This window comes from Calidris pugnax, unplaced genomic scaffold (assembly GCF_001431845.1).
Source record: "Calidris pugnax isolate Ruff unplaced genomic scaffold, ASM143184v1 scaffold126, whole genome shotgun sequence".
Lineage (NCBI taxonomy): Eukaryota > Metazoa > Chordata > Aves > Charadriiformes > Scolopacidae > Calidris > Calidris pugnax.
This window is the reverse complement of record NW_015090838.1, coordinates 138,684-155,259: the sequence shown is the minus strand read 5'-3', so window position 1 is coordinate 155,259 and position 16,576 is coordinate 138,684. Positions and strand designations below refer to the sequence as shown.

At 54.4% G+C, this 16,576-nt stretch overlaps 1 protein-coding gene and 1 long non-coding RNA gene across 2 annotated transcripts in view; both read left to right on the top strand.

The window, feature by feature from the left end:
- Positions 1 to 832: 832 nt before the first annotated feature.
- Positions 833 to 3,456, top strand: LOC106887831. Its single transcript, XR_001411968.1, has 3 exons — positions 833 to 1,520; positions 1,975 to 2,090; positions 3,253 to 3,456. It is a non-coding gene; the product is annotated as an uncharacterized LOC106887831 (long non-coding RNA).
- A 19-nt stretch (positions 3,457 to 3,475) lies between these two features.
- SPATS2 (spermatogenesis associated, serine rich 2) overlaps positions 3,476 to 16,576 on the top strand; it is a 24,177-nt gene continuing 11,076 nt past the window's right edge. The window contains exons 1-6 of the mRNA XM_014941596.1: positions 3,476 to 3,662; positions 12,773 to 12,852; positions 13,142 to 13,250; positions 14,144 to 14,193; positions 15,363 to 15,618; positions 15,888 to 16,103. Coding sequence (XP_014797082.1) covers positions 3,638 to 3,662; positions 12,773 to 12,852; positions 13,142 to 13,250; positions 14,144 to 14,193; positions 15,363 to 15,618; positions 15,888 to 16,103 — 736 coding nt within the window. The 5' untranslated portion in view covers positions 3,476 to 3,637. The remainder of the gene's footprint in view (positions 3,663 to 12,772; positions 12,853 to 13,141; positions 13,251 to 14,143; positions 14,194 to 15,362; positions 15,619 to 15,887; positions 16,104 to 16,576) is intronic.

Sequence of the window (16,576 nt, the reverse complement as noted above, 5' to 3'; positions counted from 1 at the left end):
GACGCGCTCCGTCAACGAGATAAAAATAAATTAACTCAGAAGCCAATTAGCCAGATGCTGCCGTACGGCGGGAATTACGGAGCCCCCAGCAACCCCGGCCAAATCCCTCCCGAGAAGCAGATTTAACCAATTCTCCAGGTTTCTCCTCAAAAGCACTTTCCATAGACTAATAATAATAATAATAATATAAAAAAAAAAAAAAAACCCAGAGATGTGAGAAAAGGAGAGAATGGCACAGGCTTCTGTTGTGGTCAACATTGAGTTTCTTTACAGTAAGCAAGGCACCACCTGTTCACCCACTACTTGGTTAGTTTATAGAGAAAATGGTACTAGGTTCCAAAATCTTCCTAAAAGGAAAATAAATGTCAATTTTTTAAAAAAAGAAAAGATAAAAAAAAAAAAAAAACCCAGACAAATTTGTTACCGTTTCTCATCTTTCCTCTCAAACGGGGAGCTATCGAGTTCCCAAAGTTTGCTGAAATAATCCCACCCAGACAGAGCCAGGATAGATTCAGGAGTTGTTTCTTTTTGGGACTCGCTGTCTGTAAAAATTCTGAATGTTTTCCTCTTTTCCCAACGAGGTGGAACGGGTTGATATTTTGGGGCAGTTAAACAATAATGTGCATTTCTGGTGCTATTTGGAAAAGTTTTCCGGCGGCGGCTGAACGTTGGTGGCTCCGGGAGGAGTTTGGTGGCTCCGGACGTACCCAGAGGGAGTTGGGTTTCTCCCCCAGTGATTCCAGTAAAACTACAATATTTTATTTTAATTCTGCAGGTAGATTTTTTTAACGTGTCTGTGCTTCACTGTTTCTCTCGCTTTGTGTAGTGCGTGTATAAGCCTCATATCACCCTTCTCCAAAGGAGCTCAGATATTTTATTTGCGCTTTCATTAACCTTTGCTGTTTTACCAGGCTTGAAATTTCCACTTGGGGTTTTAAAAAATGCCCCCCCCCCCCACCTTGTGCCACTCTCGTTAAGGTTCCCGGCTAATTACCGTGCTGAAATTTCCAGCCCAAACCCTGATTTTGCCACGAGCCAGAGCCGCTCCCGACTCTTTGGCTCTGGGTTCTTCGTTATCGGCCCAAATATTAATCACATCATCAAGGATTGACGATTTGCCCTCTGATACCTGTCAGATCCATCCGTGGGGTTTTGTTTCCGCTCCATTATTTTATTACTTTTGTGTGTGGAATTTCTCTTGCCGCTGCCTCTTGTTTGTTTTCCCCCCAAGACTTAATTACTGTTTATTTTCCTCCTTTGAAGTGGGTAAAACTCTTTCTGAGGTGATATTGTGTTGCCTTTTTCAGGCTTTTTTTTTTTGACGTTTCCTTATAACTTCTTTGCCTGAGACTTTGGGGTGGTTTGTTGGTTTTTTTTTTTTTTTTTTACAGCTTGTTTCCAGGCTCTGTCTGAATGAGCTGTTCTCCCAGTTATTTGCTTTTCGGGGACGGCACGAGGCGGTTTTTAAGTGTTCCTTTGTTTTCCCCGAGTTAAGTTTGAGTCAACTTGAGGGAGTTCAGGTAAACCACCCTCCCGTTTGGCAGCGCCTGCCTATTTCCACGCTCCCTCCGGATTACCCCATTATTTACCAAAAAAATGGAATTATGAAGACGACTGAATGGCGCGGCTGCGGAGGGAGGTGGGGAAGGGGGGGGAGTTGAGTTTTTTTTCTTTCTGTTTGTTTTAAAATCTCTGGGCAATATGGCAGGAAGGCGTTGAACTCCGGTGTCAGAGGTCGGTGCGGGAGCGTTTTGCCTTCTCCATAACCCGGCGTTATCTCGGAATCGCGGGAGGTGCCGGAGGCTGAGTGAAATGGGGTGTAATCGTGCAAATCGAATCCCGTCGGCCCGACCTGCCGGTGCTCTCCAGCTCACACCCCGCACGGCAGCTCCAGCTTAAAGAAATTCTCCAGCTTCTCTGGTTTTGAGCAGAGTTTCCAAGACCACATTATATTATTTTTATTTTTTTTTTAAGAGGTGCTATTTAGTGCCTTGAGGCATCAAAACGAAGGAAGGCGATTAATCCGGAGCGCTGAAGGCGGCGAGGCAGGAGTTTGTACCCACCCCCTCCTCTCGGGACTCTCTTTCCAGGTAAAAAAATTCCTTTGCAGAGTGGTTTTTTTTTTTTTTTAGCGGCGACTCCCTCTCGGATTTTAGATTCCTGGGGTCGCCGCTCGGAAATAAGTTGTGAACTCCCGCGGAGGAAAATTCTAATGAGAGGAAACATCTATTTTTAAATCAAAATAGGCTCGTTTTAGACCCTGTCGCTGGACCCTGGGGCCACGTCGCCGGCCTGGCCTGGCAGGAATGTGTCTGAATTCCTCCGGCGCGGAAGCCATCTCCCTAAAAATAATCCTGAGCGATTTTGGGGGGGGGAGGGTGGCCGGGAGCCCAACTTTCTAATTATTTCTGGAGCAAACGAGACGCATGTTTTCTCAGCGCCGTCGGTTCGTTTGTCAGGAGCGCGTGGGTTTGGCTGAAAACCTACGAGGTCTCCTCATGTTTACGAAAATATTTCACCTCTTTGTTTTACCCGCGTTTTACCTATCGAAGTGGCAATTTTGGGGGGTTTTCCCCACCGCCTTGTGAAGGTTTTGTGCCCCCCCCCGGGGAATTTTTGGGGGCAGAGAGGTCCCCATTGTTCCCTCACCTCCCGTCTCCCGCTGCTCTTTGTTTAACCTGTCACCCTGCCCTGACGTGGAGCTGCCTCCCGGGATCCAAAAATGGGGAGAACGGGGGGGATGTGACACCCTGAGAGCTGTCCCCACGCCGGGGGGGTGGGTGGGGGGTGTTTGTCTTTCTGGAATAATCTATTTGAAATCCGTCCGCTTTTGGGTGCGTGCGACAAAGTGAATTTTGCCTCCCGAGCGGTGTCACCGAGTGTCACCCACCTGAGCCACTCTAAAGGCTCTTTAATGGCCCAAAAGGCTGGGATTTGTGTAAATGGTGGGGGTTTTTTTATCCTGAACCCCCCCTGGTTCTGCCGCCCGCGGGGGGGACGGTGTCTGCTGGCAGCTTTGAGTGAAGCTGGACCCAGCCTGGAGGGATCTTGTTGCTTTATATTTAATGATGCTTTTTATTCCGGCCGGTTGTTTCACCCCACCTTTGAACCAAAATAGAATTTTTACTCTTAAAACTCACCAGCAAGAGGGGCTCTGACAGGCTGGGGTGGGGGGGGCTCGGGGTGTGCTTTGGCTGGTCCAGCAGTGATTTTCTTATTATTTTTTTCTTCTTTTTTCCCTTTCTCTTTCAGAACCTGCGAAGGCCCGATACCGGCGGCTGCAGCCGTGACAAGGAGCTCCCCCCCAGCCCCTCCCCGGGGGTCTGTCAGCAGATTCCTGACAACTCCAGACCCCTCTTGCCCCCTGGCAGCTGGGATTTTGCCAGCCCGGCCTCGCTCCCCGCGTCGGAGGGAATTCCAGCTGCCTCTCAAGGGCGAGGATCTGCCTTTTCCACACACACACAACCCCCTCCAGACCCCTCTTGCCCCCTGGCAGCTGGGATTTTGCCAGCCCGGCCTCGCTCCCCGCGTCGGAGGGAATTCCAGCTGCCTCTCAAGGGCGAGGATCTGCCTTTTCCACCCACACACAACCCCCCCCCCTTCCCGTACAGCTGGAGGCCAAAGCGACCCCCCCGAGATGTCTAAAAAGCAAAACACGAAAGGTAAGAGGCGCCGGAACGCGACGGCATCAAATGCCAATAAACAGCGCTATCGATTCTTGACGTTATCAATTAGGGAAGGGGTTAATTGCTCTGGCTGTGCTCCTCTCCTGGCTGCTGCTGTCGCTTGACAGCTCCTTGTCACTCTCCGTGTGACACGGTGTAACCTGGTGGGGTTTGTGACATTTTTAGGCGCGTCTCAGTTGTCCGACTGGACAGTTCTGATTCCCCCAGTCCCCGGATAATGTGAAATATTGTGTCGCTTCCACGGCCCGACAGCGGCAGAGGAAAAAAAAACATTGGTTTAAGCAGCTGAAAGAGTTGCTTGATTTTCCTGGGGTGCGGGAGGAGGAGGAGGAGGAGGATGAGGGTTCCTCAGCGGGTGCGGGAGGAGATGGAGGGTCCCCCAGCAGATGGGGGGGGGATTGATTCCCCAGGGGGTGTGGGAGGAGGAGAGGGGGTTCCCTGGAGGTTGCAGGAGGAGGAGGAGGGTTCCCCATGGGGTGCAGGAGGAGGAGGAGGAAGAGGGTTCCCCATGGGGTGCAGGAGGAGGAAGAGGAGGGTTCCCCATGGGGTGCAGGAGGAGGAGGAGGGGGGTTCCCCGTGGGGTGCAGGAGGAAGGTTCCCCAGCCGGTGTGGGATGAGGAGGAGGAGGATGAGGGTTCCTCAGCGGGTGCGGGAGGAGACGGAGGGTCCCCCAGCAGATGTGGGGGGGATTGATTCCCCGGGGGGTGTGGGAGGAGGAGAGGGGGTTCCCTGGAGGTTGCAGGAGGAGGAGGAGGGTTCCCCATGGGGTGCAGGAGGAGGAGGAGGGGGGTTCCCCGTGGGGTGCAGGAGGAAGGTTCCCCAGCCGGTGTGGGATGAGGAGGAGGAGGATGAGGGTTCCTCAGCGGGTGCGGGAGGAGACGGAGGGTCCCCCAGCAGATGTGGGGGGGATTGATTCCCGGAAGACGTGGGGGTGGGGGAGGAGGAGGGAGGCGTGGGGGGGGGGGAGGGGGAGGGGGGGCCCGGGGGGGGTGGAGGAGGGGGAGGAGGAGGAGGGGGGTTCCCCGGGGGGTGCAGGAGGAGGGTTCTCCAGCCAGTGTGAGATGAGGAGGAGGAGGATGAGGGTTCCTCAGCGGGTGCGGGAGGAGACGGAGGGTCCCCCAGCAGATGTGGGGGGGTTTGATTCCCCAGGGGGTGTGGGAGGAGGAGAGGGGGTTCCCTGGAGGTTGCAGGAGGAAGAGGAGGGTTCCCCATGGGGTGCAGGAGGAGGAAGAGGAGGGTTCCCCATGGGGTGCAGGAGGAGGAAGAGGAGGGGGGTTCCCCATGGGGTGCAGGAGGAGGGTTCCCCAGCCAGTGTGGGATTCCCATCACAGGGAATTTGAGGGTCTCCCATGGCATTAACTCCACCCAAACTCAGTCCCCTTCCCATCCAGCCCTTGCCCACCCCCGGGGGGGGACTCAGGGTGGGCTTCAGGCTCGGACTCGCTTCTCCTGCCTGTGGTCACTACTTGCCCAGAGCCCAGTTAAACCAGCCACCACGTTGAGCTGGGCCAGCTCAGCTCTGGCCTCGTGGCCAGACCCCTTTTCTGGGCGATAGGTGTGTGTTTGTGGGAAGCTTTTTCCCTCCTTTGTCTCCACACACAGGGGCCCATTTTCCTTTTTTTTCTGGCGACGGCCTCAGCCCCTTGTTCCAGGGAGGGATCTTATTTGTCGCCCGTGAAACATTAATTCCAAAGTGTGTGTGTGGGGGGGGAGAAGGGGGGTAAGGGTTACGCTTTTCTTTTTATTTGAACTGGCTACTAATTAATAATTTAAAGCGAAGGGGTTTGACAATTCCTGTCCTCTACCTCAAGAGAAGAGCTTTTGTTCTCGGTAGATTTTTTTTTTTTATTATTTTTCGTTGGTTGTTTTTTTTTTCTAGCAGCTTTAGCATAGAAACAGTGTGTACCTGGGGAGCCCGGCCGGCCTTTGGCAGCCGGATCCATACGTGATTCAAAGCAATTAGTAACAGTTGTGGAAATTATTGCGGAGGGTAATTTTGGAGGGGTTTTTTTTTTAAAGCGCTGGGTTTTGTACCTGTGCTCTGGGAAACCTCGGTGCGAGTCGTTAAGAAATTGATTTCTTCTGGTGCTGGAAACAGAGCCCGGAGTCGTCGGTGCTGAGCAGATGAGGAGGGAAAAAGCCCACCTTGAGAGAGCGGAGGGGAATTAATGGGTGTGGGGGAGAGAAATCTGCAGGGGACAAGGAGGGGAGACCCCCAGAGCTGGTACCCAGGGGGGTCAGGGGGGGTTGGGAAACCCCCAGCCCGAGGAGGAACCGGCACGGTCGCTGCTCCAGGTGTTGGGCAGAGTGTGAGAGAGGGATTTTGCAGGGAGCAAAGGGATTTTGGGCATAAATATTTGACCCTGGAGCAGGAAGGCAGAGCAGGCTTTAATTCACGGGGGCCTGGGCTTTGCTGTGGGGCTCCAGGAGCCGTGTGGGCATCGGGGAAGGGGAGAGTTAAAGCCCCAGACTCCTCCAGCCCTGCCCTGGCCTCTCTGGGCTGTGAGGGAATTTTGGATGACTGCTTTCCCCCTGCTCTCACCCGATATTTTCCAGTCCCCCGTGAAGCCGTGCGCCTCGGCCAGGTAAAGGGGGGGGGGTAAGGCCTTTTTTGCTCTCTCTTCCTTTCTGAAAGCGAAACAAAAGCCCTTTTGCAGCTGGAACAAAGGAGTGTTGAGAGAGAAGGGAAGGAGACAGAGGGATCTTTAATACCACAGCCCTTCCCAATTCCAAAAGGGAAGGTGTCCCCCCCCCACCCCAGAGCAGAGCCAACACCTGAGCGCCCCAGAAAGGTATTTTTAAGTCTTGTGAAAATGCATATGCAAAGTTTGGGCACAAAATCACATCCTGCTCCTGAATATCCCTGGCTGTAAATAACTCCTCACTCAATCTCCAAAAAAACAGGGGTGTAATGGCCCCCCCAGTGAAGACCCAGCTGCGTGTCTGGGTTGTACTGGGTGGCTCGTTTCAGCTTTAGCATATTCCACGAGGGATAATTTAGAAATTGGAAGGAAAAAGCAGCCTCGGTGATGCCAGGTCTCTAAATAAACACTTCCCCGGGGTCCCGCGGGGTCGGTGCTTTGCTGCTCTCCGGAGTGATCCCGGATTCTTGGTGCTTCTCTTTCCCCCCCTCGGCTCGTCCCCCCCGTCCCCCTCCCCGCTCGATTAATTGATTTGAGGGAGAGCAGCCACCGGGCTCGGGGAACGACGCCTGACCCCGGGACACAAAGCAATCACATAAATCTTGTTTCCATCGGCCGTCAGCCGCCGTCTCGGGCGTGCCAGGGTCCTGAATAAAACAGCACCCGGGTTCCTGCTCATCTGGATACCACCGGGAGCCGCTTCGGCTGATGGAAAACCATCCGGGGTGAATTCGGTGAAGGAGAAAGGTCTCTGGGAAGGGTCTCAGCTTCACACCAACGCCAAATGGGAGTGAAATTTCATGTTCAGCTCCTGCTTTGGCACGTCAGTCGGGCAGGAGGCACTGATTTGGGGTGATTGCGGGCTATTTGCTAACTTCTGGTGGGCTCGGCAAACCGGGACGTGGCTCGGGGTGGCTCAGTTTGGTGGCCCCCGCTGTGAGTGACGCTGAAAACACCCAAAAGTGAATATTCTGTCACCTGGGAAATGGGATCCTGGTCGGGATTGAGCTCGGATGTGGGGGGGAGCATCGGGAATTTGTGGGAACTTTGGCTGCTTCGCTCTGCAAAGGCGCCGGTTTAATTTAATTTAATTTCCCATTTTTTATGTGTAGATGGAAATGAGGTGGGAGGGGGAAGGAGCTGTCTTGCAGTTTGAATTCCCTCGACAGCTCTCTGGCTCCTGCCCATGGCCTGGCTCTGCTCCTGTGTGCCCGGAGCAGGAGGAGGGTGGTGGCCAGGGCGTGGCACCGGGGCCACCTGGGCTGGTGACAAACACTGTGAACCCCTAAATCAGGGCAAAACCACCTGCTTGCTCTCTCGGGCAGAAACACCCAGTTCCCGCAGCAGAACTTTGGGTGTATTTTAGTTGATTTGCAAGAAGTTAGTTTTTATTGATGATGCTTTATTTGATGATGCTCCTTGTTTGTTGTGTGGGTGTCTATTTTTGTCAGTCAGGTTGACGGTTGGACAAGATGATCTTGAAGGTCCCTTCCAACCTAGAAGATTCTGTGATTCTGTGATTCCCTATTTAATTTCCCTTTTCTCCCACTCTCCCAAGCCCGTAGCTGAATATGGTGTTATACTGGGGTGTAGCCCGAGTCGGTACCAGGGCTCGCTCTCCCGCTGCCAGCTGATGGGATCCTTCTCCCCTGGGATATCTGGAAGGTTTAATTTGCTCACTTTGGAATGAATTCTTCAAATTGTGAGTCCGTTTCTAGCCCAAACGCAGCACGTTTTGTCCCGGACCGAGGAGGCCGCGGCTCGTGCTTGACCCCTTGGAATCTTTTTGGGAAAAGAAACCAGAAAGTTGGCGTTTCTTGTTGAGCTGAGACCCTGAGGTGCAGCTGCTGCCTCTGTGGGCCAGAGGAATATCGGGAATATCCCAGGGGAATATTTCCCCCCACCTTGGCTGCCAGGTGATGGGATCCTTCTCCCATGGGATATCTGGAAGGTTTAATTTGCTCACTTTGGAATGAATTCTTCAAATTGTGAGTCCGTCTCTCGCCTCCGTGGCCTTGTTCTAGTCCAAAAGCAGCACGTTTTGTCCCGGACCGAGGAGGCCACGGCTCATGCTTGACCCCTTGGAATCTTTTTGGGAAAAGGAGCCAGAAAGTTGGCGTTTCTTGTTGAGCTGAGACCCTGAGGTGCAGCTGCAGCCTCTGTGGGCCAGAGGAATATCGGGAATATCCCAGGGGAATATTTCCCCCCACCTTGGGGTTGGGAGTAGTTTCCACAAGAGCTGAGCAGGGCACCAAACCCAGGCAGCAAATGGGGGAAAACGGGGCAAAAACGGACCCGCTCGAATATCTTCATGTGCTTTGGGGAAAGGGGGGAGCTCAGGGCAGCGTGTGGGAGGGATCGTGGAAAAATTTTGTGGTTTTATGTAGTTTTTCCTGATACCAATGAAATCTCTTCCTGGCAGCAGACCCAGGAATATTGATTGTGATCCCGGTTTAGTCCTGATTTCTCCCTAATTCCTGAGGAGAGGGTTTAACGCGGGTTCCTCTGCCGCCTCTCGGCCAGAACTGCTCTGACAAAGGAAAAATACTAGTGGGATGGTGGAATTTTTAGGGAAAAGCACGACACGGGAGAGCTGGGAGGTGCAGCCCAGGGTGGTCCTTGCTCCAAGTGCTGCCCAAGGAGCCGCGTGGCCACCAAAAGGGCTCACGGATGTAACCCCCTGTAGCCCTTTTTCCAGAAATCCTGATTGTTGTTTGTTTTATTCTATATTTTGGGGTATTTTGCTGTAACTGCAGGCACAGGGCAAGAGAATAGTGATATCCTGCCTCCTTTGCTCCATCCTGGGAAGCTGCATTAATTCCTGCCCGGCCACCTCTGCGGTCCCGGGCAGCGCCGGCTCCCCAGCCTCGCGGCGCAGGGACTTAACGAAGGCGCTGGTAATTAGAGCAAATTGGAGGTGCTGGGAGGGAGCAGCCGAGGTGCCGTTTCCTTCGGAGCTTTTTCTTTGGCATTAGCCCAGGTTGTTTGTTCCCTGGGAGAGCCGGCGCCGTCACCGCTGACCTGAGAAGCCACAGAGTCTATAAAACGTTTCACGGTTTAACCGGATCTTGACTCTTTAAGTGAATAAGTCCCCAAAGCCTCCGCCCGCGGGTGAACGGGGTGGTGGTTGAAGTGGGGCTTTAAAAAAAAAAATTTCTACGCTATTTTATGGTGCAAACTCCCCGCTGGGATGGGGATGAAGCTCTGGAGGGGCTGGGAGGAGGAGGACGCAGCCGAGGACCCGCCGTACGGTGTGTGCTGTGCCATCGGCGGGGGTGAAAGCCACGTGGCTGCCAGGATGGGGGCTTTTTATTCCCATTTCTGCCTCTCCGTACAAAACACCAGTGAGCCAGGGCTGGGCTTGGCTCCCCCCAAGGGGGGCAGTGACCCACCTGAGGAGTTTGGCTTCTCTCGGGTGGGAGAACGGTTTTATTTCGCCTGTCCCGGGAAGCGGAGCAGGCGTTCGTCAGGTCTGCTGTGTTAATTCTTGCACGTGTTTCATACAGAAAGGACTAATTGGCCGAGCTCAGGAGGAGGAGGAGGAGGAGGGTGAGATTTGATCGGGTGGATTCTTCCTGGCATCGTTAGTGCTTCTGTTTAAGAAGATCCTGTGTCGTTAGTCCAATAAATAGCGCCGAAACACAAAAGGAAATGATGAGGGGCGCGAATGATTTCTTGCCACCTCCTTTTTCTGGAGGATGCAGTTGGGAAGAGAGAAGCAATTAGAGGCCGTTGGTGTCGTCTCTGGGGTTTATCCCGTGGAAGGGAGCGGGCATTCATACAGAAAGGACTAATTGGCCGAGCTCGGGAGGAGGAGGAGGAGGAGGAGGGTGAGATTTGATCGGGTGGATTCTTCCTGGCATCGTTAGTGCTTCTGTTTAAGAAGATCCTGTGTCGTTAGTCCAATAAATAGCGCCGAAACACAAAAGGAAATGATGAGGGGCGCGAATGATTTCTTGCCACCTTCTTTTTCTGGAGGATGCAGTTGGGAAGAGAGAAGCAATTAGAGGCCGTTGGTGTCGTCTCTGGGGTTTATCCCGTGGAAGGGAGCGGGCAGTGAGTGTGTGTGTGTGTGTGTGTGTGTTAATGCAGGAGCGATCGGCGCGGGCGCCTGACTGACTCCTCACGTCAGACATGACACGCTCCGTCTGAGCCCCGGCTTTGGGAAGGAGCTTTCCTTCCCAGCAAGGTTGTTAATTCAAAAAAAGAAAACCAAAAAAAAAAAAACCTTTCCGAGGTGGCTGGTGGCTGCCCCGCTCCCGTCCGGGCGGGCGCCGGCGTTTTAAATTCTGCCCCTTCTTGCAGAAACCCACCCCCAGGAGAGGCCCGAGCCCTTTTAATGATGCCTGGGAGCGCTCAAGGGCAATATCAAATGTATCCGGCGTAGTCTCCCTCGCATAATTTTTGCATGATAAACGTTTTGCCACCAGGAGGGACCGGGCTGGAAGCCGGAGGAGCGGCTGGGAGCGATAGCCCCCCTCTCAGAGCAGGGGACGAGGGAAAGGGATGGGGATGGAGCGGCTGAAAACGTGCCCCGTCGGGGCTGGGGGAGGGGGGGGGGGGGGGGGAACTATCTTTTTCCTGTCCCCGGGGCCCCCGGGGCATATCGCAGCTGTACCGGGAAGGTTGCCTGGGCCGGGCAGGGCCAGCCCCAGGCTTTGGGCACCTCCCTGCGGATGGGCCTAGGCCAGGCCGGGGATGTGGGCCCACAGGTGGGCCGCGGGGTGAAAACGGGCCCCGCGGGGGGGGGGGTGGGGGGGGGGGGAGCTGAACTTCATCTTTCCTGGCACCTGGGCCCTCGGTGGCCGCTGCGGGATGAAGGTTTTTGAGAAAAGATTGCTAATTCTCACTCGGGGACGAGAGGCCGAGCGCCATTTGTAAGATTAAGGATCGGAAAGTTGGCAACTCCCAACTTGTGCCAGCTGGGGAAACTCGAGCAAATCTTGCTGGTGGGGCTGAGAGGGGCGAGGCCGGCGCGAGGAGGAATTTAACCGTTCATCTGTAGCCTTAATAAGAGGCTGACCTTTCCATCATGTTCACAATTCTGTCACTGCGTTTGGAGGCATCTGGCTTTAAATGCTACATCAATGTCTGGGAGCCGCGAGAAGTCAATGGGGTGTCTCGGCGTCGCGTACGAGTTATTTAGAGGAGGGGAGGGGAAAGAACATGAATCAGCAGCTGGGAATATCAGCCGAGCTAAAGCCCAAAGGGCAGTGACCCAGCGAGTGGCCCCGCGGAGCACCCTGCCCTGGTTGGAAGTGTCCCTTCCCCAGAAGGTCCCCAAAGCCACCCCAGAACCTCTCTCCTGGGCTGCCCTGGTACGTGCGGAGCTGGAAGCATCGAGATCTGCTGGGGGTTTTGTGGATCCCTGGAAAAAAGGGCTGGTGGTGCAGAATGAGGAGGGTTTAAAACCCCTGAGGCCCCACCACATGTCCTTCCTGAGGGCCACGTGTCCTTCCTGAGACCTAACGTGGCTAAAATGCCAACTTAAAGTACCTTCTGTCGTAGCAAAACACCTCCACGAACAGCTTCATCCCTTTTTCCTTAACAGACCTGAAATGTAGCCCGCTCAGCCCCTTTGGCAGGCGAGCGGGGAGTGAATTTGTGATGCCAGGAGCTCGTGGGGTGGGACACGGTGGGGCCCATGGATGGATGTGACGGGGAGCAGAGCCCTCGGTGACGGCTGTCCCCATCGCCGGTCTCTTTTTGGAACAGGGAGGCATTACCCTGGAGATGGTGGCTGGCAGGGAACACGAGCTGCTGGATCTTCAGAGCCATTTATCAGTCTGCTTTTGCCATTTGTACCTCCGGGTGGAGGAAATTGTTAACCACACTGCTTCTCTTAACTCCTTATCCCTGGGCTCGGGAGGAGACGGACGTGGAAATGCCGGCGCAGTGCTGGGCCTCAGCGAGCTGTTGTTAGACACCAGCCCTAGTGGGGCTTTTGTGGGTTTTTTGGCTTGTGGTTTTGAGCCGTGGTGGGTTGGTTGGTTAAATTGAGCCAGAGCTGAGAAGTGAATCGGCTTCTTGAGTTCACAGAGGAGGGGGGGGGCTCTCGTTGGCAAACCAGGGTCAGCTGGGGCCACCTGAAGAAACAGAATCTGGCCCTTAAACAAGGCTGGGAAATCCTCTGGTTTATTCTCAGCAGGTAACAACCCTCTGGTTTACTTGCAGCAGCCAATAACCCCCTGATTTACTCTAATAATGCCCTGATTTACTTCAATAACTCCCTGATTTACTCTAATAACCCCCCCAGTTTACTCTCGGCGGCTGATGGCCCCCTCTAACCACACAAGGGAACGAGCCAGCGAGCGCCCTACGTTTGTAGGATTTCAATTTTCTCCTCATCGAAGGCCCGTTTCGGAGCTGGCCTCCTGCTTCATCCCTTTCTAAACGCCTCCCTGTTGTTCAGAAGCGACCCTTCCCTCTCCTTTGTCTCCACAGACGCGTCTGGGTTCATTTTTGATGTGCAGTCCAACACCGTGATGGCCCAAGGAGGAACCTTTGAAAACATGAAGGAGAAGGTAAATGTGTCTTCGGAGACTTTTGACTTGCCACATGCCGGGGAAGAGCTCGTGAGTGCTGTATCTTCATCTCCTCTCGGGGATGAAATATGTTTCTGTCCGGGAGGTAACCGCCGCTCTGTCAAAAGCACAATTTTATTCAGGCTAAATGGTCCTGACACATGAAAGTTTTATAAGGAAGTCACGGGTTGCGGTTTTTAGCCTCCCCGCAGAAGGGCTGAGTGGGCTCATGGGGGGAGAAAAAGCGAAGGGTTTACACTTTTTTCCCCCCTGTTTTTCCTCCCTCCAGATCAGCGCCGTGCGGGCAATAGTCCCCAACCGGAGCAACAACGAGATCGTCCTCGTGCTGCAGCACTTTGACAACTGCGTGGACAGGACGGTGCAAGCCTTTATGGAAGGTGGGTGCCTTGGTGGGGTTTGTGGCTGCGTATCCCCCACGGACCCCATTTATGGACCCCCCCCTGAGAGGCAGAAACAGCCTTTGGGCAAAAAGGGCTGTGCCAGGGAGCGCAGCAAGAGCTTCCGTGGCTCCTCAGCGTGTCCAAATAGAGGCTCCATCCATAAAAATAACCCGGGGATGAGCCTCTCCCTGAGTTTTATTTGGTGTTTGCTCAGCGAGGGGTCAAGGCAGAGATAAGGGTTTGATTGCTCTGTAGATAAAAGAGGTTTGGTACCGGGTTGCAGAAACTCTTGGGGATGTCTTCAGCTGGGCTCTAGTTGCTGTTTGTACTTTGAGACCTGGCTGGTGGCAAATCTCCTCCCGGGGCTGGCACCCTGCCTGAGATGGATCTCCTGACCCTGGGGACCAGGCTGGGGCTGGTGACAGCTCCTGTCACTCTGTGGCTCTTCTCTGGTGGCACTGGCCACCGCTGACAGCCGTGCTTTGCCCCCGGGCCAGCAGAAGGGCTGTCAGCCCGGCCACGGCCATCCTGACCCCAGCGGTGGCTCTGACCTGAACCCAACCTCCCCCAGCAGAACACACCTTCCAGCAGGTTCCAGGCACCCAAACCTTTAGTAAGACAAAGCCAGAGAGAAGGTTATTTACTTATTTCTTTTTTTATTTTTTTTTTATCCCCTGGAAAGAGCTGTGTTCTCAGGGAACGGTCCCTTTCAGCCCTGTGTTCCCAAAGCAAAAATGAAACCGATCCTTTTATTACACCAGCTGAGAGATTGGAGACTTGGCTGCGGGGAGGGTTTGAGCTGGCTCCAGTTTGGAGGCACTCCCACCTAACTGGGAGGAAGCGGGGTTGGGGGGCCGCGTCCACCCCTTCATCCCTGCCTCTCCTTTCAGGCAACGCCAGCGAAGTGCTGAAAGAATGGACTGTAACGGGCAAAAAAAAGGTAATGCTTTTTGAATATACTTTGCCGAGGCACTTGTCTTTTTATCTCGAGGATTTAGACTCGAGATAAAAGGAGAACAGTCCACATCCCTCGGGATTTAGGTGGGCAAAGGCCTCGAAGAGCAGGGTGGGTTGTGGGTGTCAGCGGGGGGATCGTCGCTGGCTGTCGGTGCTCAGGGCAGTGATTTCCACAGGAACCTGAGGGCGAGCTGTAAATCGCAGCTTCTCCCCAGCATTTTGCATGTCATTGGGTTGTCAGACGCGGCGTCGAACGCAGCATCTGGAGAAAGAAAGGTTCTAGACTGGCCGTCCTTGCGGTCCCTCTCATCCTGCTGCCCCTCTGCGGCACCCCTCGTCCGCGCAGGCGGCCCCCGCGCCCCAGTAAATCTTTACCGGGTCCATTTATTTCACCCGAGCTCCGTAATTCACTGCTGGGGATAGTCACGCTCTTCCATTTTTCATGGGTAACCTTTGGAGCTGAACAGTTGCCTTTAATGCTGAGCTCTGTGGAAATATATTTCTCTGTCACATAAAGCTTTCTCCAGTGTTTTGCCTCCTCCTCCTTTGCCCGGGCCCCTGTGAAAGGGTTAAATAAAGGTTTTTGCAAAGTTTCAGCGCTTGATATTATCATATCTAAATCCGCCAGGACGGGAATAAAATCATAATTATTCAAAAGGGCTTCTTTGAATACGTGAAAAGCGGCGGCGTGGCAGGGCCAGGGGAGGAATGTGACTGAATAACCCCGGGGTGGGAAAGGGGGGGAGTTTTATCCCCGCGAGGGTCCAAAAGAGCATCCTGGAAGCTGCACCCCGGCGGGGAGCACCCCTTAAGTCCCCCCAGACGGTGCCCTGGGGTGCAGCCACCAGCCCCTTGGGTGCTGCTTGTCCCTTGTGTAGCCTTCACCCCATAACCACCTCCTGGGGGGGGGATAATGTATTCACGCCTCATTAATACCACTATATCTGTCCTCATTGTCGAATAAATCCCTCCTCCTGTTAACAGGATCAACAGCCAGCCTGCCTGAAAAAGCCCTTAATTCGGCTACTTTCAGCCAGTAAAGCATAAGCTTAATTTGCCCTTCAGGAATTAGGCTTAACGTTGTGTTTTTCTCCTCCCCCTCAACCCGCGCTCCCCCCGGCCTTTCTCTGCTTGCGGACACCTAATCCTTAGAACAAGAAGAAGAAAACCAAACCAAAACCTCCGGCTGAATCGAGCCCCGGCCTCCCAGCCCCGGGGAAATTGGTGTCCACTGAAGAGGAGCCGTCGGCCAACGCCGCCGAGAAGGGGGGAATTAACGGTTTCCATGTCAACGGCTGCGCCCACGACACGGAGTCCGTGGACTCGCTCAGCGAGGGCCTGGATGCGCTTTCCATCGATGCCCGAGAGCTGGAGGAGTGCGAGGGCCCCGCCGGGCCCCGGGGAACAGGTCAGTCTCCCCGAGCGATGCCTGGTTCAAAAAGCAGAGGAATTGCCTCCTCCTCCTCCTCCTTTTTTTAATTTTTTTACGTTCCCGTTCGGTTTTGGGTCAGTTTTAAATACCCATTTGTTTGGATGGCTCTTCAGGAAAGAGCGACTCGCCCTTGGCTTCCGATTTCTGATTGATTTGGGGTTTTTTTTTTCGAGACGCTCAGTGTTGTGCTCCCCCCCCCTCCCCCTCGGCCTTTTTCCCCGTTAAACGAGTGTGCTTTTCTACAGCGGTGCCTGAACTAGCGAACGGAATAGCAGACTTTGACACAAAATCGCTCATCCTGCATCCTTCCCAGAGCCCTTCGTCCCCCGGGCAGCGGCCGGAGCAGCGGAGCAGCAGCCGGTCTCTGTCCCGATCCGCAGCAGCCCCCGGCTCCCTCCCGCCGTCCCTGCCCGCCCCGCGGCTGGAGGACCTTCCCGTCTCCCCGGCCAACAAGAAACTGGGTAAGGACCCCCCGGGGGGAGGTCTCTGCACCCTCACCCCCCCCCCTTTTTGGGGAAGAGTGGCTGGAAAGCTGCCCGGAAGAAATAGGACCTGGGGGTGTTGGTAGACAGCAGGCTTAACGTGAGCCAGCAGTGTGCCCAGGTGGCCAAGAAGGCCAATGGCATCCTGGCTCGTATCAGGAATAGCGTGGCCAGCAGGAGTAGGGAAGTCATCGTGCCTCTGGAGTGGGCCCTGGTGAGGCCTCACCTCGAGTCGGCTGAACATGAGCCAGCAGTGTGCCCAGGTGGCCAAGAAAGCCACCAGCATCCTGGCCTGTGTCAGGAACAGCGTGGGGAGTAGGGCCCGAGAGGTGATGGTCCCCCTGTACTGGGCACTGGTGAGGCCTCACCTCGAGTGCTGTGTCCAGTTTTGGGCCCCCTACCATAAAAAAGACATTGAGGTGCTGGAGCGGGTCCAGAGAAGGGCGACAAAG